Below are 26,312 nucleotides of genomic sequence, written 5' to 3'. Positions count from 1 at the left end.
AATAAAAAACTCAGGTTATTCTCTTGTGTTCTCTCGCCTTTGGAACGAGTCTCTGCATCGATGCTGCCCTCTGTCGTAGTGGAAGGCGACCACGACCAATTAACACGTAAGAGCTTGTAGTTTTATGCATAAATCGTTTTTAATTTCCCAAATTAAGTATATTCACGACTACAACTACCAATATTTGACAAATACATTTCAAATGAACATTCCTGCATCGATCCCCGTACTTGTTGCAGAAGCGTCCCATCTCCATGGCAACGCCAGGCAAGCAAAAGAACGTGTCGTCTCGCGGCCTGTAAATCGTCGAAACTGCTCTTAATAAATCGTGTTTTAGTGCTTTTGAACTTAAAACAGCAAGATTTGTTTAATCACGAAAGCGTCGGTGAACCGAGTTTTTCAAGGTGTCGTCTACGTTACAGGTTGAAGAGATTCTTTAAAAAAACAATGAACATGAAAAATGTTATAGAACATATATTTCATGTTTTTTTATTTTAAAAAAATCATAAAGTCGTTTTTAAACTATAATGTTGTTTTATTATAGGAGTCAAGGAATCAGAGATGGAAAGTCCTCGTATTGGTGTGGTGAGAGACTCGATGCTTCATCGTCCTCTATTGATTAAGGTCAGGACTGATATTTATTTATGGATTTGACTTGTTATGTTAACGTTGTTTATACTTAATTATAAATTATATAAACACACTCATAATTACTTTTAAGGCAAGACAGTGTATGTAAATAGGGCAACAACAAAAAATGCTAATAGTTATAATCATACTTTCCCAGCAGTTGACTGTTTGTATTTATAGATTTCTGTATTGCAACTTATCTAAATTGCTGTTTAATTTTGAAAACGAGACGTTAATTGCACACTATTTGCTTAGATACTTTCTGGCTCAGTAAATGAGAAAACAGCCTTTATTAACATTGTGAGTGAAATCTACAGATTCAACCTGATAAAATGCAAAACACTGTGCTGAATATTTTCCTCACATTAGACGACATGTCCAAACTAGAGCCTGCGAATCAAAACTGGCCCATGGTAACCTTTGATTTACGCCGTCATCCCATCTTAAAAGAGAGGAAGAATAATGGGGACGGTTTAGAGACTGTAATTTCTAATTAAATGAAACCTTTTGTTTGTTTGTTTTTTATTGCCAAGATCCAAAAGGTAATGGAAATTGGATGTTTCATTTAAATGAATTTTTTAATGCACATACTGTCACCCAATGGATAGAACACAATGCAGAGACATCAGTGAGCAAATAGACAGAAATGAAAAGCTGATAATATGCAAAACACAGATACAACCTGATAAAATGCAAAACACTGTACTAAATATTTTCCTTACATTAGACAATAAACCCAAACTAGGGCCCGCAAACCAAAACTGGCCCATGGTAACCTTTGATTTAACGTTAACTCGCCATCCCATCTAAAAAGATAAATTTGGATGGTTTAGAGACTGTAATTTCTAATTAAATGTAACCTTTTGTTTGTTTGTTTTATTGCCAAGATACAAAAAATTTATGGAAATTGAATGTTTTATTTAAATTATTTTTTTTTAATGCACATACTGTCACCCGATGGATAGAGCACAATGCAGAGACATCAGTGAGCAAATAGAGCAAATAGACAGAAATTAAAAGCCAAAATTGACAGGTGCATAAAAACTGTTTTTTTTTGTTTTTTGTTTTTTGCCAGTTTAATTATTGTCTTGCCTTAATTTAAACATTACTGATGTTCTATAGTGGAATTTTAACATTTACCTTATTGCTTGGAAACATACACAAACAAAAACAGCACCAAAACTAGAATGATCACTAGATGGCAGAGTTAGTCTCTAAATAAATCTCACCACGACAGTCATGCTTGTGTGGTCTTCCTCAACACTGACTGCTAATACAATAATAAGTAAACTAAGTGAAAAAGGATACTCATCCAGAATGTGCGATTCACAGACAATTAGTATATTCACAGTTTGATGCTTAAAGAGAAGAGAAAACTGACTCCATTTTTACTCACCCTCAAGTGTTCCCAAAAATACGACTTAGTATTTTTTAATGTTGAAAGTGAGTTATTCAGTACATATTTAACAAATCCTGTCCAGTTAATAAAATAAGGAATCAGCTTTAAGAAGGAATTTAGTGCAAAATGTAAAATTAAGATGCAATTAAAGAGTTTAAAAAGTTTATTTTGTCAAGGGCAATTTAGTAATCTAAAAGACATAATTGAAAGCTTTCTTTGATATTAAAGTTTTTACAGAACCTTACTGTTACTGTACTGACATTTGATGAATAGTGTTTATAAGATGTACCCCCCCCCCCCCCCCAAGCCTTCTCCTAGTTAACCCTCTTTGTGAGACCAAGCACAAGTCTTGAATCTCTAACTAAGTACATCCAGCGTATCTTTCATCTAATTCTGCTTCATTTAAACTTCATCAACTCTTCCAGTGGAGCAGAAGGAGAATGAAATGAACCCGCACAATCCTCAATGTTTCTCCTTTTCCTCTGCTCCCATGGCCTTTCTCTCTTTTCACACTCATCCAATCATCCTGTCCATCCCTGGTGGGATAAGACGCCTTCGTCAGACCTTTGCTTGCTCTCGCCCCTCCTTTCTTTCTAATGTTCTCTAGGGTTATTTGATATGCCCCTTTTGACTGATGCAGAAAATAGGATTACTGTATTTAAATGACTATGATAATGAACTGCGTGCATGTTCCCATAGTCCCACGAGATCAAGGATTTCTCATTCTTTTTCATTGTGAGCAGTCATAGCTACAGGTTTTGGCAATGCGCTGGAACAATGACAGAGTCATCTGTGAGGATTTAAGCTTTTGTTCTTGTGGCGTTGCCTGATGTTGCTCTATTTCTTCCCTCTCGTGCGTCTATAGTTGTGAGAGCTGTAGGTTTGAGCGTTCACCCTCAATCAGCAGAGGCTCTCTTTTGCTTGCATGCTGTGTAAAGGAAGAGCCACGAAAGGCTCGTTCATTAAGAAATAGGCCAACTGCAGCAAGTCCCATGTGCTGAGAGGATCTCTCGTCGGCCTGCACAGTAGTTCATCATCGCAGGAGTTTTCTCTGCTTATGCAGGCCTGATGTATGGCTGTCCCGTGGGGAAAAGGGACATATATCTTAGTAATGTGCTAATGGGCCTCAAAGTGAATAGGAGATGAATTAGGCTGCATCTATTTTCTTAAATCAAAGTTCATAATTGGCATCTATGTTTCACTAAATTATCTTTAATGTTCATGGAATATTTTTCATTGATCGAAGAAAAAAAAATTGAAGAAAATTGAACGGTTTACGGAAAAATACTGATGAGAAACCTGAATGTTTATTCTCATGTATGGGAGCATTTATTATGAAAGGTTTTAATCACTTCAAAATGAAAATATTGTCATCATTTACTGATCCTCATGTCGTCTCATCTCCATTTGATGTTTGTTCATCTTCTAAACACAAATGAAGATATTTTTAATCAAATCTGAGAGATTTCTTCCCTTCATTGAAAGTCTGTTCACCCAAAACTCTGATGCTTGAAACTGTTTATAAAAGATTAAAAATAAATCTGTGTGAATTAAAGGGATAGTTCACCAAAATGTAATCACCATTTACTCTCCCTTGTGTAGTTCCAAGCAATTATTTTCACCGAGTTTTTCCCCCCACTGAACACGAAAGACGATATTTAGAAAAAATGTTTAATACTGATCGATAGAAAAAAATACTATTGAAGTCAATGGCTATTGGCTGGGTCCATTGGCTTTTCTGTGTGGAGTTTGCATGTTCTCCCCGTGTTCATGTGGGTTTCCTTGGTGCTCCGCTTTTCCCTACAGTCCAAAGACATGCGCCATAGGTGAATTGGGTAAGCTAAATTGATCGTAGTTTATGTGTGTTAGCACATGAGAGTGTATGGGTGTTTCCTAGTACTAAGTTGCCAATGGAAGGGTATCCGCTGTGTAAAATATATGCTGGATAAATTGGTGGTTCATTCCGCCGTGGTGACCCCTGATGAATAAAGGGACTTTTTAAAAAAGTGGAGGGTGAGTAAATAATGATAGTTTTTATTTTTGGGTGAACTATCCCTTTAATTCAGGTCCCCTGAAAAGACATAATCACTTTACTGCGTGGACAAAAATAATTTTTAAATAAACACTAATCAGTGGACACAAGCAGAAGCTCAGTCAAATGAGAACAAACCTCATTGGCTCTTGCTGAAGCTCTGGTGTGATATGAAAACAACCACACGGGTTTTTGCACATCAAGGAAGCAAGTTTGAGCTTCAAAATCTTCATAAATCTAATCATAAATTTGCTTATTACATAAAGCAAACTCCTAAGTCCTTTTTGATTTTTTTATCTCTATGTCAGAGTTTTGAGGGAATGAACTTTCAATTAAGGAGGAAGTCTCAGATTAAAAATATCTTCATTTACCTACTGAAGAAGAGCAAATTTCTAATAGGTCTGTAATAACTTGTGAATGGGTAAACTGACAAAATTTCTGAATTAGAACATTTTCTGTGTTTGTGACCAGAAAGTTGATAGTGAGGAAAGGCTTCTCCTCTTTTTTCCTCTCCTCTTGTTAATTCCTTTTTGATGAGGCATGGCCAATAAATCCTGTTTTCATGCCTGTATTCCCTGATGACCAGTAAATTAGAGATCAGGGGAGCAGATTTGGGGCTTTTGTTGTTCTCTGGTGTCTGAGAGAGCCCTGCTGTGCAGCAGGCTGGTTGGGCCCCATTCACAGTCCCCTCTTCCCACTCATTACCATTCACTTCATTCAGCCTATGTAGCTAATGTTAGACACACGGCAATCTGCACTTCATTCTTAAGCAAATCTGTACTGTAGCCGATATTCGCCTGCAGCGCAAATTTATTATGCATATGTGGTCTGGCCTAAAGCAGTTTTTTGCCCGAATTAAACTTCAGTATATAAAAATAAAATAAATGCAGTATGAAAGCTCAGGGCGCTTTAAAATGCAATGCTAGAGTGTGGGATTCGATAAAAAAATCAGTTGCCTACTGACTTTAATTGGCCCCTGGAATGTATTTGAATTGCAAAAGAACTGGCCCAGACTTTGACCTTCACCCACCTTTCACAGGCATCTTCAGTTTGGCCCATATTTACAGCCCTCAGTAACATCCCTGCAAAGGTGCTTTAGCTTCCACACGGTCACTGTTGCAACACCGGGCCTTATTATTAATGGGATCCAGCTGGGACCGCTGTAGACACATGCACAGAGAAACAGATACATAACCATGAACCTAATACATAACTGTAAACTGCTTGCATAATAGACAAATGTAAATGAGATATGTAAAGAGACCTTTGGCATACGTAGTCTGTCATAACAGGGGCCGCATGCATTCATTTATGGATTAAGAGAGTGGAAAGCATATATCATTCTTGCCCGCAGTTGTAGTGCTAACTACTGGTGGAGTCTCTGAGGCCACTGTCAGCGGGGACGAATGAGAACAAGGAATAATATAAGCTAGTTTATATGTTTTCAGTATGTTTTCAAAAATGATTGTTGAAATATTTTCACAAAACAATTCATTTGATTCTGTTATAATTTATTTGAATCATAAGAATGCTACAAGAAATTGAAAAATCATTTATAATGTTGTTGTAAAACTGCTAAACTGATTTAAAAATAAAATTAATAAATTAATAATAATAATAATAAGGCACATTTAATACACATGGGTAGTTGAAAGTGCTTTACATGAACAAGAATAAAAGAAACAAGTAAAGCAAAATAAAACAACAAAGAATAAAAATTTATAAAAACAGATTAAAATGTGTTAAAAAGGTTTTAAAAGCATGAAAAAGTAAAGAAAGACACAATGGTGCGATCTGTCGGACGTAACACAGTGCTCATTCACTAAAGGCACAGCTAAACAGATGTGTTTTCAGTCTTGATTTGAATGAGCCTAATGTTGGAGCACATCTGATCATTTCTGGAAGCTGATTCCTGCAGCAGGGGGCGTAATAGCTCAAGGCCGATTAACCCTGCTTCGACTGAACTTCTGGAACTTTTAGTTTATTTGATCCTAAAGATCTGAGTGATCTTTTGGTTTTGTATTCAGTGAGCATATCTGTGATGTATTGAGGTCCTAGGCTATTTAGTGATTTATAGACAAGTAGTAATACTTTAAAATCTATTCTGAATGTAACTGGGAGCCAGAGTAGAGACCTGAGGATTGGTGTGATGCGCTCTGATTTTCTGGTTTTGGTCAGAATCCTGGCCGCAGCATTCTGGATGAGTTGCAACTGTCTGACTGTCTTTTTGGGAAGGCTGTTACAGTAATCCACCCTGCTGCTGATAAAAGCATGATCAAGTTTCCCTAAGTCTTCACTGGAAACAAAGCATCTAATTCTTGCAATGTTTTTGAGATGATAGCATGCTGATTTAGTTACTGCTTTGACATGACTACTGAAACTCATATCTGACTCCAGAGTCACATCAAGATTCTTGACCTTATTTTGTGTTGTTTGACCCCTAGAGTCAAGGCACGCATTTACCTTGAGAACCTCATCTCTGGTCTCACAATAATAATAACAACAACAACAACAATAAGAACAACAACAACAACAACAACAACAACAACACTGAGTTATACAAAGGCTGTCTTATTTCATTTTAAATATTTTTTCTTTTATTATTATTATAAAAGACAGTTTTACCACCCTAATTTTTGTTACTTCAATCCCTCTCAGCCAATAAAAATCTAAATAAAATAAAAATAAAATTGTAATTCAGAACATTAAAGGTCCACAAGGAAGGGATCATACATATAATGATAAAAGAAAATACACAATTTATGCATATAAATTTAGTGTATACACTTTTACAATTTTTGTTTTGATATACTCACTGGCCACTTTATTATGTACACCTTACTAGTACCGAGTTGCACCCCCTTTTGCCTTCAGAACTGCCTTAAACCTTCGTGGTATAGATTCAACAAGCTACTGGAAATATTCCTCAGAAATTTATTCCATATTGACATGATAGCATCACGCAGTTGCAGCAGATTTGTTGGCTGCACATCCATGATGCAAATCTCCTTTTTTCCACCAAACCCCAAAAGTGCTCTACTGGATTGTGTCTGGTGACTGTGGAGGCCATTTGAGTAGTAAACTCATTGTCATGTTCAAGAAACCAGTCTGAGATGATTCGCGCTTTATGACATGGCGCGTTATCCTGCTGGAAGTAGCTATCAGAAGATGGGTACACTGTGGTCATAAAGAGATGGACAGCAACAATACTCAGGTAAGCGGTATGGATCTATGCTTTCATGTTGTTGACGCCAAATTCTGACCCTACTATCCAAATGTCGCTCAGAAATCGAGACTCATAAGACCAGGCAACGTTTTTTCAATCTTCTATTGTCTTGACAAGAATGGCACCCGGTGTGGTCTTTGGCTGCTATAGCCCATCTGCCTCAAGGTTTGACATGTTGTGCATTCAGAGATGCTCTTCTGCATACCTCGGTTGTAACGAGTAGTTATTTGAGTTACTGTTACTGTTGCCTTTCTATCAGCTTAAACCAGTCTGGCCATTCTCCTCTGACATCTGGCATCAACAAGACATTTGCGTCTACAGAACTGCCGCTCACTGGATATTTTCTTTTTTTCTGACCATTATCTGTAAACCCTAGAGATGGTTTTATGTTAAAATCCCAGTAGATCAGCAGTTTCTGAAATACTCAGACCAGCCTGTCTGACACAACAACCATACCACATTCAAAGTCACTTAAATCACCTTTCTTCCCAAATTCTGATGTTCGGTTTGAACTGCAGCAGATCATCTTGACCATGGCTGCATCCAAAACCACCTACTACTTAGTAGGCACTGCAATTGAATTTAAAACCACTGCTCGGGCGTTAGAAAAGTATGTTCTATACAGTATGAATGTGAGAAGTATGAATGGAATTCGGACGTACTACATCCGCCATTTTGTCATGGTCACGTGACCTATCTGTGTCAGTTGCGTTGCTTAACTCCGATTTATAAATTCTCTCGCAGGGCATCATGGGATAGCGCAGTGTGCATGGGATGCGCACTCCAGAATCTCGCCGGAAGTAGTAGGTCATCCGGGTAGTTCTCGCATACTGATTAGTATGCGATTTCGGACGCAGTGCATGTCTACATGCAAAGGCTTTGATTTGCTACCATGTGATTGGCTTAGAAATTTGCGTTAACGAGCAGTTGGACAGGTGTACCTAATAAAGTCAAGTAGTGCTCACTGCAGAGCCACTTGGGCAGAGCGAGAGCTCAAGCTCCCCCTCGCTGGAGCTCAAGTGGCTCTGCAGCGAGCAGTGTCTCAATAAAGTAAATGGTGAGTGCATATTTTAGGTCACTCAATGGGTTTTCTTTATTCGATCTAATACAGTACAATCTTTTCTATAAATTGAATCAGGTGTGCTCCTGTTTGCTATGATTGAAATAATTGAATCTTTTTACTAAGAGCTTTGACTTTTTCTACTACCATTTGACTTTAAAATATGTTTCTCTTACATTATGTGCAAGCCTTTGTCCTTCTTAGCCTGGTTAAAATTGTTTTAACTTATTAAGCTTTATCAATAGCTGCTTTGATTCTTTATCCAGTTTTAAAAATAATCTAGAAATAAAAAAAACATGATTAATCATTCATTTTATAGGGAACTTTCTATCATATATTTTTAAAATGTAGTTTATTCACATGAAATAAATGGTAAATCTTTAAAAGCTAAAAGTAGGATTATTTAATAAGAGATGTAATAGAAAATTGTTGAAAACTCTGAATCAGTTACAATTTTTTTTGTTAGTAAATGAATAAATAAGAACAAAAAACTATTGTTATAAACCCAGAAACAAGCTCATTTTCATTTCATGTCCATGCACAAATTTAGCCCAGGTTAAAGGCAGCTTGAACTCGTGCGCAAGTCCAATTACTGTCCTTCCCATTCACGTGCTTGGTTTAAATGCAGTTTGTGATCCAAGCTGCGGACTATTTTTATTAAACACACACCCACACACACATACTTCAGCATACATACATCTAAAACGGCAGGATAACACTCATCTGTATTGAAGAAGGGTAGCAGAAGCTTGCCCAGACACATGCTCCCAATTAGCTGGCCCTCTTTATGGAAATGCCTCATCAATTATACCCAAAGCTTCAGGATTTGCCACACATAAAGAGAGTTAGCATCTTAATAACCAGCCAGACTATAGAGGAGATGAGATGAATGTGCGTGGATGTTTGCGTTGCACATATGCGCGCATTGACATTCTGGGCCTGATATTAATTCGGAGTTGACGGATTTAGCTAGAGAAGAGAAAAGCTGTGATCTGATGTGAAAGTTAGGCTTATGATTCCTCTTTCTCTAGTTTGGCATTTTTGACCCAGTTCTTACTAATAAATATTTGTTTTTTTTGGAGCTGGCTTAGATATTTGCCAAATTGTCAACAAATTCTCAAGGCGGAAAATTATTAGATTATAGACCTTCTCGGTGTCTTTAGAACAGAATATGAATTCTCTTTTTGTGAATTGTAACGGATCACGCTGCGACAAAGATACAGATTCTTTCCTCCAACTTTCACGTTCTCTCCGCCATTCGTTCCCTCTATTTAGCTTAGTTGAGATGAAGAGATTAATCGTAAGCCAGTGTGCCTGCTGTCCTGTAATCAGGCACCAGATGGCGCTGAACCGAGCTGGAGGAGTTCGATAATAATTAGTGGAGACAGTTCGGCACGCATTACCGCCGTTATCCTCTAATCATCATCATGGCCACTTTTATTTGTAAGTCTGACGGAGGAACTCGTGGCGAAGCTGTCTGTCAGCGCCGAAAAGATGAGTTGATCATGCCTGGCTCATAACTCTTCATGCCGCTGCCTGACAAGATTAAACCAGTTCCGCAGGGAAACCTAGTAGGTCTTGGACAGGAGGTGCGGAGCAGTTTCATCCAGAAGCTTCTTCTCTGAAATGTGTGCAAATCTATCTGTCGGGAATGATGTCTGGGTGAGATTTGGGCAGAAAAAATAAGACAAATACCACATGGTGTTCGCTTAGAGAGACAACATCTGAGAAAGAGAAACTTGTGCAAGTGTTCAAACAGAAGCAGTGACAGGACTGAACAGTGCGGCGATAGACTCTCAGGGTCAGCGCTAGAAGCTAATCTCGGCAGCTCAGGGCAAATCCTAAAAGCACACACGAGCAAGAGAGGCACAAAAGGACGGTGAAAATTAAAGCACGGGGGTCTGAATGGCTCTCCTTAGCGAGAGATGATTATGTGCTCTTTTAGCCTGTGCGAATAATCTGCTCCTGCTGACCCTGTTCTAGCCTCTCCTGAAGCAGCACTATTCTCATGCTGGCCTCTGCTTCATTCAGCGGGTCCGTGCCTGGTTAATGAAAACACAATATAGAGACAGATCACCAGTAAATGACAATTTAAAAGGAGCTTTTGCTTAACATAATCCTTCGCCCGACTTGCCTTTTCTGTTGTCCCCTTCTCTTTCAGCTCTTTCATTGCGAATGAAAGGCCCAATAATGTTTTGAGGGGTCTGATTAGCCGTTTTACGCCAGCGGTTAACACGTTCCTTCAGGCGTCTCTAAGTGATCTCCTCAAAACAATCTGCAGATTAAAATTGCGAAGGGGATTAAAGGGCTGGCCGAGAAGCCTGGTGGCACTTACTCAAAAGCTTGGCGCTTTGATATGTTTCAGCAGATATGTTAACTAGAGGTTGGGTGTCTGCGAGTTAGAAAGGCCAAGGAAGATTTAGGTTATCTCAATTTGGCCGTACTTAGGCATTCGCCTTGAAAAACAGCAGCGTTTGGCAGTGCCATTCGCATTTCTGAGAGCTTTACTTGCCCGGCGTGATTGGTGGGGGTCCAGTGACAAATATCTTTCAAATCCATTTTTCAATGTAGACTATTCAAAGCCCCGAATAATGAAGGATTGAGGGTTTTTAACCAAGAATTAAGTCTTTAGATCACGGCAAACACAACAGCGATCTCCAGAGATGATGACAGACTCACCACGCCGAGTCTTTTCTCCTTCCAAAAAAATCACATACGGCAGCGTGAGGGGAAGCGCCGACATGAATGTAACTCTGTGAGTGACACATGAGCACACCTCCCTCATGTTCCATCACAGATCAAAGATACGTGCTTGTGGAGCGCTCAGGCACCATATTCCACAGATCACTTTTGATACATCCGGTTGTCACCTTTGCCGTGGTTTGATTCTCAATTTTACGCCATTTTCCAAGCTAAGCTGCTCTTAAAACAAGGCTTTGAGCTGTTTAGCACAGAAAAATAGTGGGCTTTTCTTTTGCCCCCATGAGAGATCGTCTCTGAGTTGATGATGATGGGGGTAAATACACACACACACATTCATACAAGGATAGGATAAGTGTTGCCTTTTTCAACTCTTCAGCTGTCAATCATCTTACAGTTATGACTCTGGAGACGTATATCATACTCTGCGTGAACTAACTGGACTACATAGTGCTAGCGAGTCCTGACTGAAGAAATCAGCCTACAAGATCACTCGCATCAACGTTCAATGGGAATTCGATTCTTATTGAGCTGCCAGATACTGCAGTCATTTGGATGTCTTTTGTGGCATGTTTTATGCTAATAAGCTTGTGCATAATTGTGATTTTATTATTAGACACAATCAGATGCTTTGGTGTGTTCCAATTTGAAGGTGTGGGTCGAAAACTGCCTGTCAATCAAGAAATCAGCTGCCACTCGAGAGGTTCATAAAACTTTGACTTTGTGATGGGCGCTTTGTCTCGCTGCGTTAAATGCTTCGGTTTAACAGCGCCTTTATTGTGGTGATGTAATTGAGACTGATTGACAGTTTGATTGACAGTTTAGAGGTTCACAGAAAAAAAAAAACAGATCGACTGTTGGCTGTCAGAAAATCTACACAAAAGCTGCCCCTGGCATAGATTCCATAGAAAATGGAATTGTTAAAATGTATTTAAAAATTAACTAATTAATTTACATTTAGTATGAGTTTGAGTGGGGTGGCGCAGTGGGTAGTGCTGTCGCCACACAGGAAGAAGATCGCTAGTTCGAGTCCTGGCTGGGTCAGTTGGCATTTCTGTGTCAAGTTTACATGTTTTATCTATGTTTGTGTGGGTTTCCTCCGGTTCTCCCACAAGTCATGCGCTATAGGTGAATTGGGTAAGCTAAACTGTCTAGAGTATGTATGTGTATGTCCTGGTTCTCCAGGTTGGGGGTGAAGCGTTGGGCTAATGACACACCTTGTTAAAATTAGATGCTATGAAAAACCAACGACTAAATATCAACTTCGATAAACAGTTCTGGAAGTAAGTATTAGTTTATGGGTGATATTTATGACATATTTATTTATGCTCTTGATAAAATCTCCAGTACATGGACAAATAAATAAATAAAAGATAATACAGTTAAACAACATACAACTGGACCACAAAAGTTAAACAAAATGTATGTACATCATTCTCATGAAAAGCAAATGTTCATATATTGAGATAGGATAGATGTGGAAATTTTAACTGTTCATAGATGGCCTCAAGGAAAAGCTTTTTTAATTATTAATTAATTTATTATTATAAATTAAATGAGGTTTATATTTTTGTGATCAACTGCAACAGGTTCAAAAAGTCAACTAATTTTCTCCATAGGGAAATTCGTTTTTAACAATAACTGTTCATCCTTTAAAGACAAACTATGAATTCTGAGGTAGTAAATTGATTGTAAATTATTTGTGGAACTCATCTGTTCACATTAATTCTACTTTTGTGTTTAATACCAGAATTTCTGCAGGAAAATACATTCACATATTGCTGTACATAATTTCCACAAACTTCCATCAGCAAAGAGCTCACAATGAAATCAGCCTCTTAAAATACTTAAATATGTGTATACGTGCAGATTCTGGAAATGTTTCTACAAAAAGAACTAACACCTTTAAACTAACAGTTTTAATATTATATTGAACATTGATTAATTTTTTATTATTTCATTTTAATTTCCTTTCTGGAATTGTTATACTTTTAAATACTTTCATTAGATTATTAATTCTAGTCATTAAAGTATACAGTTTTGTGTCTTTTTGTCCGATTTTCATAAATTTTTGTGATTTAAAAAATAGGCTTAGGCTATTCTCCATATTCTCCTTAGGCTTCAATTCTCCTTGGTGAATTGATTGGTTCGGTTCATGGTTTATAATGCTTTAACAAAGACTTTACTTTTAAATCACCGTGGAAAGACTGAATGGGAAAACACTTCCAGAACCAAATTCTGCTGAAAAAGTGACTTCATAGCTGTAAACTGAAAATGAGTAGCTGAATCAAGTTAAATCAATTCAACTTTACAAGCCATTTACACCTCCATTACATTAACCTGACTTATATACACAACAAATCAATTTAAAAAAAAATGTTACATCAGTAAGTAAAAGCACTAAGGTCTGTGTGGAATCAGAATTTACAATGTTTATTTTGCTAGTGCACATTGTTTAATGTTCAATTAATCTGTGCAAGAATTTCCACTGAGAAAACTGTTTGTTTTGGTAATAATTGTACTTTTTTGGAAACTATTTGCTTCTGCGTTTCTAAGTTGACATCAATTTGACAGCTTCAGCCAAAATATTCTTAACCCCGCCCCCCTTTACCGTTAGTTTGCTATGAAGGAATGATGTGTAAAAAGAAAACCACGCCCCCTAGCCAATATTCCGTTTCAGTTGGAAGTACATCAACATACTGAAATTGGTGTCTCTGCAACTTGCAGTTCACACAGATTACAACATACCTGTCAACCCTCCCGTTTTTCCTGGGATTCTCATGTATTTTACAATTCTATCTCCCTATAATCCCAGTGAAGGTATTTTCCCCTATTTCTTCCATATTTTAAATCTTTCTATGAAGGGTGGCAATAAACATTTAAGAGCCGATCCTACACAACCATACCGCCGAGCCACCAGGGGACACCCCTTGCTCTTAAGTGTTATTCTGTTCTGTGCTTTCATTTTATTTAGGCATAAAACATTTTGAAATAAATATAAAACCAGCGGGATTCCCTTCCTTTTCATTTCAGGCGCCGTCGCCCCTTTTATGCAACTCTCAAAACAGCCAGTTCACGAATATGTACGTGACTGTCAGATGCGCTCCATAGTGATAAATAGATGCCCAAACAGACTTTGAACATGCGATTTGAAGAGGAGCAAAAGTGGACACTCTGGGTTTTATGTGCGTGTTCGAACAGACATAATAATCATATTAATAACAATAATAACATCTAAACGTCAATCTTGGTGGGTTTTCTTTTGAACACTACTAATTTTGTCTTAAATGAGCATAAACAGTTAGGAAAGTAATCGAATATTCATCTCTAATTTTCACATCCCAATGTTGACCGGTATGGGCTATAAACATATGTTATCATGACTATTGATCATATCATAAGTAAAGAGTGCTTCATCTCAGCACTATGTGTTTTATATACAGCCAACTCTTGGAAAGTCAAAGTCGAGAGGATTGTCCTATCCAGGACCTGAGTTTGTTTTCGGGACAGCGACCACAGTACAGGATGGAGGAGTACAAGAAGGTAAGTGTCAAAACAAGTATGTAAAAGTGACACAAGAGCAGTACTAGATTTGCCTTAAAAACTGGGTTATACATCGAAAGCATCATTACCAGATCATTATAAATCTCAGTCTCCACTCAAACTCAAAGCCTTTTGTTTATGAGACACCACACCCACTCCCCATCAAGCCCTGTCACAAGATGATGTCACAGTGTGTTTTCTTCAGTAAGTGTCCCCTCAGGCGCTCTGTCAGTGCGCTCCTGTTAGCATGCTAAACTGCGCCTGGCTTCGGCACCGGCTCCTGTCTCACTCTTTAATTATGCTTTTCCAAAACGGACGACAGGCTGTGACTGCAAGTGTCAAGCCCTTATGCAGTCCCATGAACTCTGGATGCAGTTGTAGGCCGAGTTTACCCTGTCATGCTTATCTAAGCTTAGTCATCACAAATCCTAATGGAAGTATTATTGCAGGAAACTGATCTCTGCTCAGTTTTTGAACATGTCAACAAGAACCCCGCCGAAAGCCTGTGCCTACTGCTATTTAGCGCTGCCAGTCAACAAAGCCATTAAAAGCTGTTGCCTCTGCCTTGAATGGCTTGCTGATCCGTCTATGGCTGTATCGGAAAGTTGGAATACTGCTAACATTAAGTGTTCAGAAGAAGAGGAAGTCATTTATTTAAAATGTCAATATCAATGAAATAAAAATAAAGTATTTTAGATGGACGTTGAGTTATCTATTAGCACACATGCTTCAAAACAGTGACAAAATTTGCATTTAGAAAATATAAGAACATGTAAAGCTTGTAGTTTGACACTTCCGCCTAAATGGAGCAACAATTTTTTTCACATCATCTCATACTTCATTTTCTCATCAAATCATGACCAATGAAATGCTCTCTAGTATCTGGCATGCCCCGCCCCCTTCAAGATGCTTCTCATTTGATACGCTTGAGCTCATCCACTCTCACTGGCAGAGGGGTGTTAAAGCAAAACCATTGACTGTAAAAGTTATGGACGTAGTATGCTCAAATGAGGTATTGAAACAAAAAAATTACAAACTACAAAATTTAAACCAAATTTTATATTTGTATGCATCCCTTGATCCACCCTGTTTATTAAAATGTTATTTAATATTTTCCACCAACATATTAATTTAGGTGTACAAATTTTTGGACTGTGATCTAATTTTTTTTTTGTTAGACTCATAAAATCTATCTAAAATAAATATTATTTATTAAACAAAACCAAAACACTACTAATAAAAGACATCATCAACCTTCTCATCAACGGAATTCTGTGTATTAATAGTATTTTATTATATCTCTTGATGTGTCTTTTTCAGCCATCTCCAACTGGCACACTCACACTATGTCTACCACACACCGAGCAGCTGAGAGGGATTTTATTGCCCTCAACAGAGAAGGGGTAAAGTCAGGCTTGGTTACTGCTAAAGAGCTTCACCAGTACCGCGCTACTCATGACATACGCCGCAAACCGCTGACCAGAGAGGGCTTTCGCAGGTCTGCACCACCACGCTTATCACCTGACGATTCATTCTTCGTCTCTAACAGGTGAGTTTGGGCTTGCTCTGAGCTGTGTGTTCAGTGTGTTTGCTTTTGCTGATAGTAATCAGATGCAAACAATAATTTTTAGTAAATGCAATGATGTACATGGTTTTCAAGTGAAACTATTACCAGACTTTTTTGACTTTATTACGACGTTATTTAAAAGCATAATTAGAAAAAATAGTCATCTGTTTAGACATCTGTTACTTTAATGAAACTTACTTTCTCAAGCCCCAGTCTTGGTCTCTTTCTCTGTTTACGTCTTCCACCCTTATATACACTCCCAAACACAGCTGAACGTTCAACACTTGATACTGCAGAAAAATACATATTTGTCAGCCAAAAAGTGTTATCTTTTAAAACCAAAATAGTTTGTTCATATTCAAGAGCATAGGAAAAATGACAATTCATTATATATATATAAAGAATTGTATTTATGTAATAATTAATCTTACTTTTTGTTAATAATAATAATAACAACAATATTAATAATAAAACAATCATGAGAGGTATAATAATAACATTATTGTTATAATCATAAATAATATAAACTATAACAATAATATAAATTTTTTATATAAAATATATAACAATATAATATTTTTTAAAAATAATTTTTATTAATAATAATAACAACAGTAATAATCTTATAGTTGTTTTAATAAAATATTAATAAAATAAACAACAATAATAATAATCATTATTATTATTATTAATAATAATAATAATCATCATCATCATAATATAATAGTTATCATTATAAATAACAAAAATAAACAAAACAAAAAATTAGAATATACAATATGTAATAATCTACTATTTTTTAAAATAATAATAACAATAATAATACCAATAATAGTAATAATCTTATAGTTTTTGAATAATAATAATAAAAGCAATAATGATAAATATTATTATTATTATTAGTGGTATTATTATTATTATTAATTATAATAAAAATAACATAATAGTTATAATTATAAATAATATGAAATTAAAATGTAATAATATTAAAAAATTGACTATAAAATATATAATAATATAATAAAAAATATTGTTATAATTGTTATTAATAATAATAATAATAATAATAATTGAAAAAAGAATTATATAAAAATAATAGTAATACTTATAAATATTATAAAATAAAAATATACTAATAATTTTTATATAAAATATATAATAATAAAATATAAATATTTTTGTAATTGTTAATAATATTAATATTAATATTAATAATAATAATAATAGGAAGAAGAAAAAAATATAATATAAAATAAAATATAATATAAATAATATAATAATTTTTTTTATATAATTCTTCCTATTTATTATTTGGGGTCTTTTGAAATTATTTTGGGGAAAAGAATAATAATATTCCCTCTGCAATACATGACCTAGCAGACAAGACACATATTGTCTACAATTTATCCATGGCTAAATTTACTTTTAAAATGTAACATTCAACTTTCAGTGTATTGATGTTAGGCTAAATAAACCCTAATACGGCAATAACTCACTTGTCAACCTTTCAGCAAGTCATATAGGACTCTAGGGTAAGTATTATATCTCTCAAATGAATATTTCATCATATTTATAATGTGTCCTCTTCACTTTTCCTATCATTCTCACTCTCGTAGATGTATAAATACGTCTATGAGCAGGACCCTCTCTCAGGACATTTTTGAGTGGGAATATGAGGCAGGCTGTTTTGATCAGTTTAAAAAAAGTGATTTGGGTGATGCAAAAGGAAAGTGAGAGAGGTGCAGGAATGTGTAAGAAACAGTGAAGGAAAGAGGGAAGCATTCATCTATGGCTCTGTGTGTCCACTGAGAAATGACACGGGCATAGGTTTATTACAGCCGTCCGCAGCGCCACAAGCTCCCTTCACTCCTTCCTTCTGCCTTCCACATGCTTGCTTTTTTGTTCTGGTCCTTCTGGGCCTTGATACTGTTGAAATGGAGCTGAATTATTTAACCGAAAACACAGCTTTGTGCCCACACTTTCACTCTCACACACACATACGCTTGATGTTGATACATCCAGTGTGAGAAGTGTTGGGTGAGAGTGTGTTTCAAGAGCCAGTCAGGAGGAAGGAGGTCTGGAGCAATGAGAGGTAAGATCAGGGGTCCACAGGGACTTGTTTGGCCCTGCACTCTATCCATCAAATGCTGTTTGCCAATGCCATGGTCAGCCCTAATGAGGGTGTGCTCGGATCCTTGCACAAAATGTCACCATCCCCATACGCACACATTAAAATCAGCACACACCGCTGCAAGACTGTTACATCTAGAGGTGTCTGTTTGAGATAGAAGAATGTTGTTTTCACAGCGTCACGCCTGGCAGTCCAGCATCTAATGCCAGTGAAAGGGAAATGCTCAGCTTTCCTCTGCAAGTGCCAGAACCACACCTTATGTTGGGATAATTGTGGTTTGGAAGGCTCGTTTCAGCATATATTTAAAGTCAGCATGAAATGGATGTTGCAATAGTCTTTTTTTCCTCCCATGTTGTGAAGTGGCTTGTCACAACATGGGTTTTCTCCTCAATGAAAAGAACCAATAAGGTTGTTTGTGCCGACTGTTTATTATGTTTTATTATGAACTAAAGTTAAAGGAGTAATTCACCCAAAATTTATATTTCTGTAATTAATTTACTCATTCTCATTTTATTCCAATTTCCTAAGACTTTCATTCACAAGTCTACACTACCTGACAAAAGTCTTGTCGCCTGTCCAAGTTTTAGGAACAACAAATAATAACTTGACTTCTAGTTGATCATTTGGTATCAGAAGTGGCTAATATGAAAGGCAAAGGCCTCTAGATTATGCTTATTTTACTAATCTAAAATATGATCATGTCTTGATTTGCAATGATTTAAATAGGACAGAAAGGTTGACTTTACTTAGACAAAAGTCGTGTCACTTGACAGAAATAATGTACAGTCTAGAATATAAAGTCATGGTGCAGTGGAAAAAGAATTAATATCGTGTCTGACTCCCATGATCTTCAATGCCTCCTCCTTCATCTGACCTCAGAAAGCATAATAATGTTCATGTTTGGTGACTGGGCTGGCCAATCCTGGAGCACCTTGACCTTCTTTGTTTTCAGGAACTTTGATGTGGAGGCTGAAGTATGAGAAGGAGCGCTATCCTGCTGAAGAATTTGCCCTCTCCTGTGGTTTGTAATGTAATGGGCAGCACAAATGTCTTGATACCTCAGGCTGTTGATGTTGCCATCCACTCTGCAGATCTCTCGCATGCCCTCAAACTGAATGTTATCCCAAACCATGATTTTTCCTTTACCAAACTTGACTGATTTCCGTGAAAATCTTAGGTCCATGCAGGTTCCAGTTGGTCTTCTGCTGTATTTGTGATGATTGGTATGCAGTTCAACAGATGATTCATCAGAAAAATCTACCTTCTTCCACTTTTTTAAATGATCAAGTCATGTTATTTGCTCTTACAACTGAGAGACAAATCATTGTCAATACATTCCATCTTGCTTCAGTGGTTCAGCTGCAATCATATGAAGCTCTAAGAACATTTTAGTGTGGCAAAAGAACTGTCAAAAATGGCCTTGTTTCCCAAAGTTTTCTGTTCCAAGTGTGTGCAATTATAATGGCCAATATGGTGTAAAAAAAAAAAAAAAAAAAAAAAAAAAAAAAAAATATATATATATATATATATATATATATATATATATATATATATATATATATATATATATATATATATATATATATATATATATATATATATATATATATATATATATATATATAATGCACATCATTAACTCATGAGTAACGTTTTAAATGTTGTCCATGTAAGAAAACATCAAATATATTTGGAAATCTGGCAATCGCAATAATCTAACCCATGGGAATAGCTGTAGGCAGAACCAAAGTTACAGGACTGTGTTCTCTGGAATCCTCTGAAGCCGTGGACTTATGTATTCCGATTGCTTGCTGCTGAAACTGGATGTTGCTAGATCAGATATGTTGCGGCCAGAAGTTTATGAGAATTACTTATATTATTTACAAAATTACTCATTATTTGTATTTTATTAATGCCTACCCCAACCCTAAACCCAACCACCACAGTAATGTAAAAACAGATCTAGAGTCTTCTCTATTAGTATAGCTGATTAACCACAATAATTATTTATATTATTTATTACATTTCCTCTTAAGGCCCAAGCTGTTTTTTACATGCATTTTTTTATTTCTCTTTGCTATTTGGGTTTATTGGAACCCAATTAGAATAAAACCAAAGTATCATCTTAGAAAAATCCAGTTTTGCGCATAAAGTTAGTGCGCATTTTTGGATGGAAGCATAGCTAATGAGGCATAAGAAGCAAGTTAATTGTCGAAAGATGTGGTTCAACACATGGATGTTTGTTAACATGATCACATGAGCATCCCGTAAAAAAATCTTTAAAAAGTTTTACACGTGTTTCAAATGTGTTCCAATTTTTCTGTAAGGGTGATTTTTTAACATTAACAGAGTAAAAATCACTTCCTCCAAGTTGTGCAGAGCCTAACAGAAACTGCTTTGTTCCGTTTCAGGCCATCCACTCCAATCTCAGAGCTCATCGAGTACAAGTATGCTCAGAGATGGCTGGAAGAGCAGCAGGTCAGAGACAGAGTCCTCCAGGCCCATCAGCATAAGAAGGTCTGTAGACAAGATCACAGTACGACTCCCTGTATTAACCTTTACTGCCTAATGCAATAAAGCCATAAGCATCTACTGCATCTGACTCTCGCCTTCACAGGCTCAGCTCGGTCGTATACAGGACACAAGAACAACCCTGCTCCGAAAGAGTCAGCCCTTGCCTGAGGCTCCGTCCACGTGGAAACTGCCTCGATTCCAGAAGGTGAAAACCACCAAGACTTTCACTTCTGTATTCTCCATTCAATTAATTAGTAAACTACACGGTACACAATTCAGCCATATGTAGAACAATATATTATAATTTCATGCATTATTTGTTAAGATTTATATTCATTTAGTAGTTTAGAATAATCACACTGGAAGAATAAGGCTACAGTACTGAGTCTTTACAGTAGATCAGTGTGACAAAGACAGAGAGAGAGTGTGTGTGTGTTGTGACAGTGTGAAAAATGCATGCTGAAAGCAACAATATCTGCCTCAAGCTCTTACGATTGTTCACAGACACACATACACACACACACACACACACACGCACACACACACACACACACACACACACACACACTAGCCCCTTTAGTTTTTGGTCCCTCTACTAGCCTTAACGCAAAGCACCAGGTAAATCAAAAGTGCTTTTGTTTTTATTGGTCTTTTGCGTTGACAAGCAGACTAGCAGCCTGACAGCTCTACCTGACAGCGGAGCATGGAAATCCTCTATTGACAATCCCCAATGCTTCCAATTATGAAGGAATCAAGACTCTCGCTGAGCTAATGATGGCCCTTCCACATCCAACACACCTTCACAAACACTGACGGATCACCCCAAAACAAATGCACTAGCCACAGTGTTGATTTACACAGGGTAGACCACTACTAAAAATCACCATAATGCAAAAAATAAGTCTTATGAAGTCTTTCACTTCATATTTTCAATTGTTCATAGTATATGGATTAAGTCCAGTATTTTTTTTTACCATAAACCAACATATCAACCATTTGGTAGAGGCTGATATTTTAGAAATTATGGGATGTGTTGAAAAAACGCATTGAGTGTGTTAACTAGCCACATTAGGAGTTAAAACCAGTCATGAAAGATTTGTGTTTTTGACAGTATGTGGTTGCATTAGATATCATTAGGCCCACCCGGAATCTGCGCGCGCAGATTTTTAGCCCATCAATAATTCTGTTTATTTACTTGAGTAAATGTGTGTAAACCTATATTTATTCAATTTTTTAAAATTAATTTCAGTCATATTATTGACTAATGTGAAAATGTTCATCTGATTTATGTACAATGCAGTTTTACTAGATATATTATATGACAAACTTCCTTTATTTACCAAATCAAGTGAATCTAATGGGATTTGCATTTTAAACGTTAAATAAAAGTTTAAAAGATTTTATTTTTTATTTCATATATTAAGGTTTTAGTTATGAAACTCCCAAAATAATTCTGCAGATTTTTACTAAAATTCTCAGCAGAAATAGCAAATAACGTCCGCTGATTCTGTCTGGCCCTAGATTTCACATCACTTGAGTGTGTGCTTGTGTTAGTTAAACACAATAACAGTCATAGGAAGAAGCCATTATAATTAGTGTATGACTCATTAAAAATATCTTCCATAAATTAGTTCTTTTTAATGTGTCTGTTCACAGTTGGAAGATTTACGTTGATTAAAGCAAACTCTAGTGTAATATGAATAAATCATGGTGTGAATCAAGTATACAGTTGAAGTCAGAATTATTAGCCCCTCTTTGAATTGTTTTTCTTCTTTAAATATTTCCCATATGATGTTTAACAGAGCAGTATTATCATTTTCGCAGTATGTCTGATAATATTTTTTCTTCTGGAGAAAGTTTTAATTGTTTTATTTCGGCTAGACTAAAAGCAGTTTTTAATTTTTTAAACATAATTTTAAGGTCAATATTATTAGCCCCTGTAAGCTATATATTTTTCTCGATAATCTACAGAAAAAACCATCGTTATACAATAACTTGCCTAACTGACCTAACCTGCCGAATTAACCTAATTAACCTAGTTAAGCCTTTAAATGTCACTTTAAGCTGTATAAAAGTCTTGAAAAATATCTCCTCAAAATATTATTTACAGTCATCATGACAAAGATAAAATAAATCCGTTATTATTAGAGATGAGTTATTTAACTATTATGAATAGAAATTTGCTGGAAAAATCTGCTCTCCGTGTTACAAAAATTGGGGAAAAAAAATAAACAGGGGGGCTAATAATTCTGACTTAAACTGTAGATCAAGATCACTGGAAAGTTGAAAAATATGAAAATATGAAATATGAATGCAACATGGACCAAAGACAGTTAAACTAGCTAAAAACAGAACATGATAATTACGTATCTCCAGCAATCCTGTTTTCTTGTGTCTTACTACAGTGTAGTACAGCATAGTTTAACATAGTTTTTTTTATGTTTGTTTATTTAACTGGGACAATGCACTTGACATTATTATACAAAGACCGATGCTACGTACAGTACAGGGCATACAGCATGAAGCGAATTTGCATCCCTCGTCCTTGTTTAGGCTTACATAAATAAAAAAATCAACAAATAAAAATAATACAACACACATGTAAAGTACATACAGCGTCACAAACATAAAATGTAAGTCAATCTGCATACTAAAGAAAAATCTGACCAACCTGAATGAATAATACTTAATGTTCATCGACAGTTGAAGTCAGAATTAATAGCCCCCCTGCCACTTTTTACTCCAATTTCTGTTTAATGGAGAGATTTATTCAACACATTTCTAAACCTAATAGTTTTAATCACTCATTTCTAATAACTTTCAGAATGTCCACTATTGTTTCAGACAATACTACAAAGAGCTGCTTACTCAAACAGTGTACTATTTAGTAAGAGGGTGATTTCTGATACAGCCTATGAGGGACGCACTGAAGGGGTAATGAACAGAACAGAAACTGGTGTGTGTTAGTTTCATAATGGAAACTAATAACTGGTGGGACAACTACAACAGGAAACTATTTAATACTATAAGGGATAGTTCACTCAAAAATTGTAATTTACTCACCCTTAAATGAATCCAATCCTGTTCGAGTTTCTCTTTTCTCCTGAACACAAAGGAAGATATTTTGAATTAACCATTGACCTAAACAGTAGGAAAAACAACAGATTTTGTGTTGAATTTTGAACTGAATTTTCAGTTTTGGATGAACTATCTCTTTAAATAAAAAGTGTAAAGCAACAAATTAGAACAAAACCTTTAACACTTAATAGCTTTAAGAAGTCACTTCTAACAAACAAATAATAAAGTAAATCAACAGTTTAAAAACGTACATTTTATGATGCAGTGACTATTTATTTTCACTTTTTTCTTCTAACACAAATACAGTAACGCAAAACGAGCACACACCCACACACAGAACAGCATTATATTGGTCTTTTTTTAAATATATTTACACTGCTCAATCACGAAACATGCACATTATGTTGGACTCTTTTATATCCCACAATGCTATGTTTTCCCTTTAACTCTTTCCACGCACTCCCCCTCCATCCTCTTTTTCCTCCCTGTCTGGATTTCCTCTGCAAATTACAACCCCCTCCCCACCCTCGCACACACACACACACGCACCCTGTGGCTGCCTGTCCTGTCGTCCACCCTCAGTCGGCTCTAATGAGGGAGGGAGAGTGTTATTTTGGTTGCACGCCTGCGCTAAATTCTCTCTTGTATGACAGCTGATGGAGAGAGAGAGGAGCGTTAACCTTATAAAAGATTTACCTCCGCTCATTACAGCCTGTCAAGTAGCTGTCCTGATAGCACCAGCTTCGACATTTGCATCCTTGACTCTCTTCTTCATTCTACACTCATTTTCTTCATTCCTGTTGTTTGTTTGTTTGTATTGTCACCTTCCCTTACATCTCTTTCATTCCACCCTTCCCGAGGACGTGTGTTCCTCCTATTTAATTCAAAAAGGTTTGGAGGTGTCAAAAGTGTTTGTGGGAGGCAACAGATTGTTTTTTTTTTAGAGGAGGAAAAGGAAAAACAAGGAAATATATTTAAAACATGATGTGACACGACTAAAGTTTTCGAGTGTTGGGAAACATGCTATAAACTAACCTTTGGAAGATAGAAAACGCTGAATTTTGGGACGAATCTGCTGTTTTGAGCCATTGTTTAAATTAAATGTGCTGTGCGAGCTCTATTATTTAATAGCTGTCAGTATACATCTTAAACTACCAGTTTAAATGCTACAGAAAGGGGCAAAGCATGCTGCGTATTTACAAAGCTCCCTTTTTTTTAATGTTCAGCTATTCTGACTGCACTTTCGTGTATCAAAACAGAATGTCTACCGTCTTCCAACAGTGCCATCCATGTTACTTTTCTCTGTCATTCATACCTTTTTTTAGTGTTCAGAGTTGAGTTACAATTGGCCTTCGTCTGCATTTATACAGCGTTTTAGCAGATCATATGAGACTGTGGTCTTTTGTATGCTATCTTTCTACATCCTAGATATCAGAGTAAGATTTATCGGACTCTATGTTTTCGTATTCTGCAGGTGGGAGCGGCTCTGGACACCTTTCGAGATCCTGAAGCCCGGAAAAAAGCCATGAACGCCCACTGCTCTGAGTCTGTTAGCAGGAGAGGGATTCTGGGTCAAGGCACTTACACGGTGGATTAACAGAGCTGTAATTATTACATGTGTATCAGGCCTCTTTCTGACTGTTCATCTTTTAATGTCACAATAAATGATGTTAACCGCTTTTAATTTGTTCCGATTTAGAGTTTACAACCAATCGGAAAAAATGATTCAATCATTGAAAGCATGAATGGTATCAATTTAATAACAGCTTATTATATAGTTAATAAATTGTTATTAATTTGAGCAATCATATGAATCATCTCCTTTTGAGATTTATTGTTCTATTTTATTCAGTTTTATTGATGTTAAAAATAAAACTGGGATAAGTGACTGCATGATTATATTGATTATAGCATATATATAAGTACACCCCTCACAAATCTCTCTTTTACATTCATATTTTTAATAGGAGGCTATACAATATTATATTTGTGCATATACATCAGATTAGTCAGTACTGAAGCCAAATCTGGAGCTTTACTAACAAAATAACTTATGAATATGGTCCAAAAACTAGTACACTCAAATGTATATGTTATAGAAAACGAGAAAAAATCAAGAGAAGCAAAAAAAAAAAAATTTTGTAGGTTGTTATTTTTTTTTGCAATATTTAACTCAAATTTAATTGTATTATCTTTAAATTTCTAAATATGTTTGGTGACTAAACTATGATTTTAATAAATGTATCCGTTTAATAAATCTGTTTTGTTAAAATGCGCTAAAATACATTACCTATATTCACTGAGAAATGCAGAAAAATATTCATTTTCAAAACGGGGTGTACTCTATTATCCTGAGCACTGTCTTAATATTAACTTTGTGAAATGCATTTTACTGTACATTAAAACATTTCTGTCACAATTTCTTCAACTAC

General features: G+C 36.1%; 2 protein-coding genes across 5 annotated transcripts in view; one reads left to right on the top strand and one right to left on the bottom strand.

The window, feature by feature from the left end:
- The window catches only part of si:ch211-215c18.3, a 42,374-nt gene that overhangs the window by 10,740 nt on the left and 5,322 nt on the right, over positions 1–26,312 (bottom strand). For both annotated transcript variants that reach the window (XM_087253559.1, XM_087253560.1), the window contains exons 2-3: positions 23,866–23,905; positions 5,092–5,221 (exon numbers count right to left, since the gene is read on the bottom strand). The gene's annotated coding sequence lies outside the window, so the exon portion shown is untranslated. The remainder of the gene's footprint in view (positions 1–5,091; positions 5,222–23,865; positions 23,906–26,312) is intronic.
- Positions 36–26,312, top strand: cfap77 (cilia and flagella associated protein 77). Of its 3 annotated transcripts, none has more exon segments than NM_001441971.1 (7): positions 36–106; positions 545–624; positions 14,491–14,590; positions 15,911–16,139; positions 20,700–20,805; positions 20,906–21,007; positions 25,355–26,312. In NM_001441971.1, coding segments are annotated over 7 exon segments (786 nt in total). In that variant the 5' UTR covers positions 36–60; the 3' UTR covers positions 25,478–26,312.

Source organism: Danio rerio, chromosome 5, assembly GCF_052040795.2.
Source record: "Danio rerio strain M-AB ecotype USA chromosome 5, GRCz13ab, whole genome shotgun sequence".
NCBI classification, from domain to species: Eukaryota; Metazoa; Chordata; class Actinopteri; order Cypriniformes; family Danionidae; genus Danio; species Danio rerio.
This window is presented reverse-complemented; position numbering and strand designations above follow the sequence as displayed.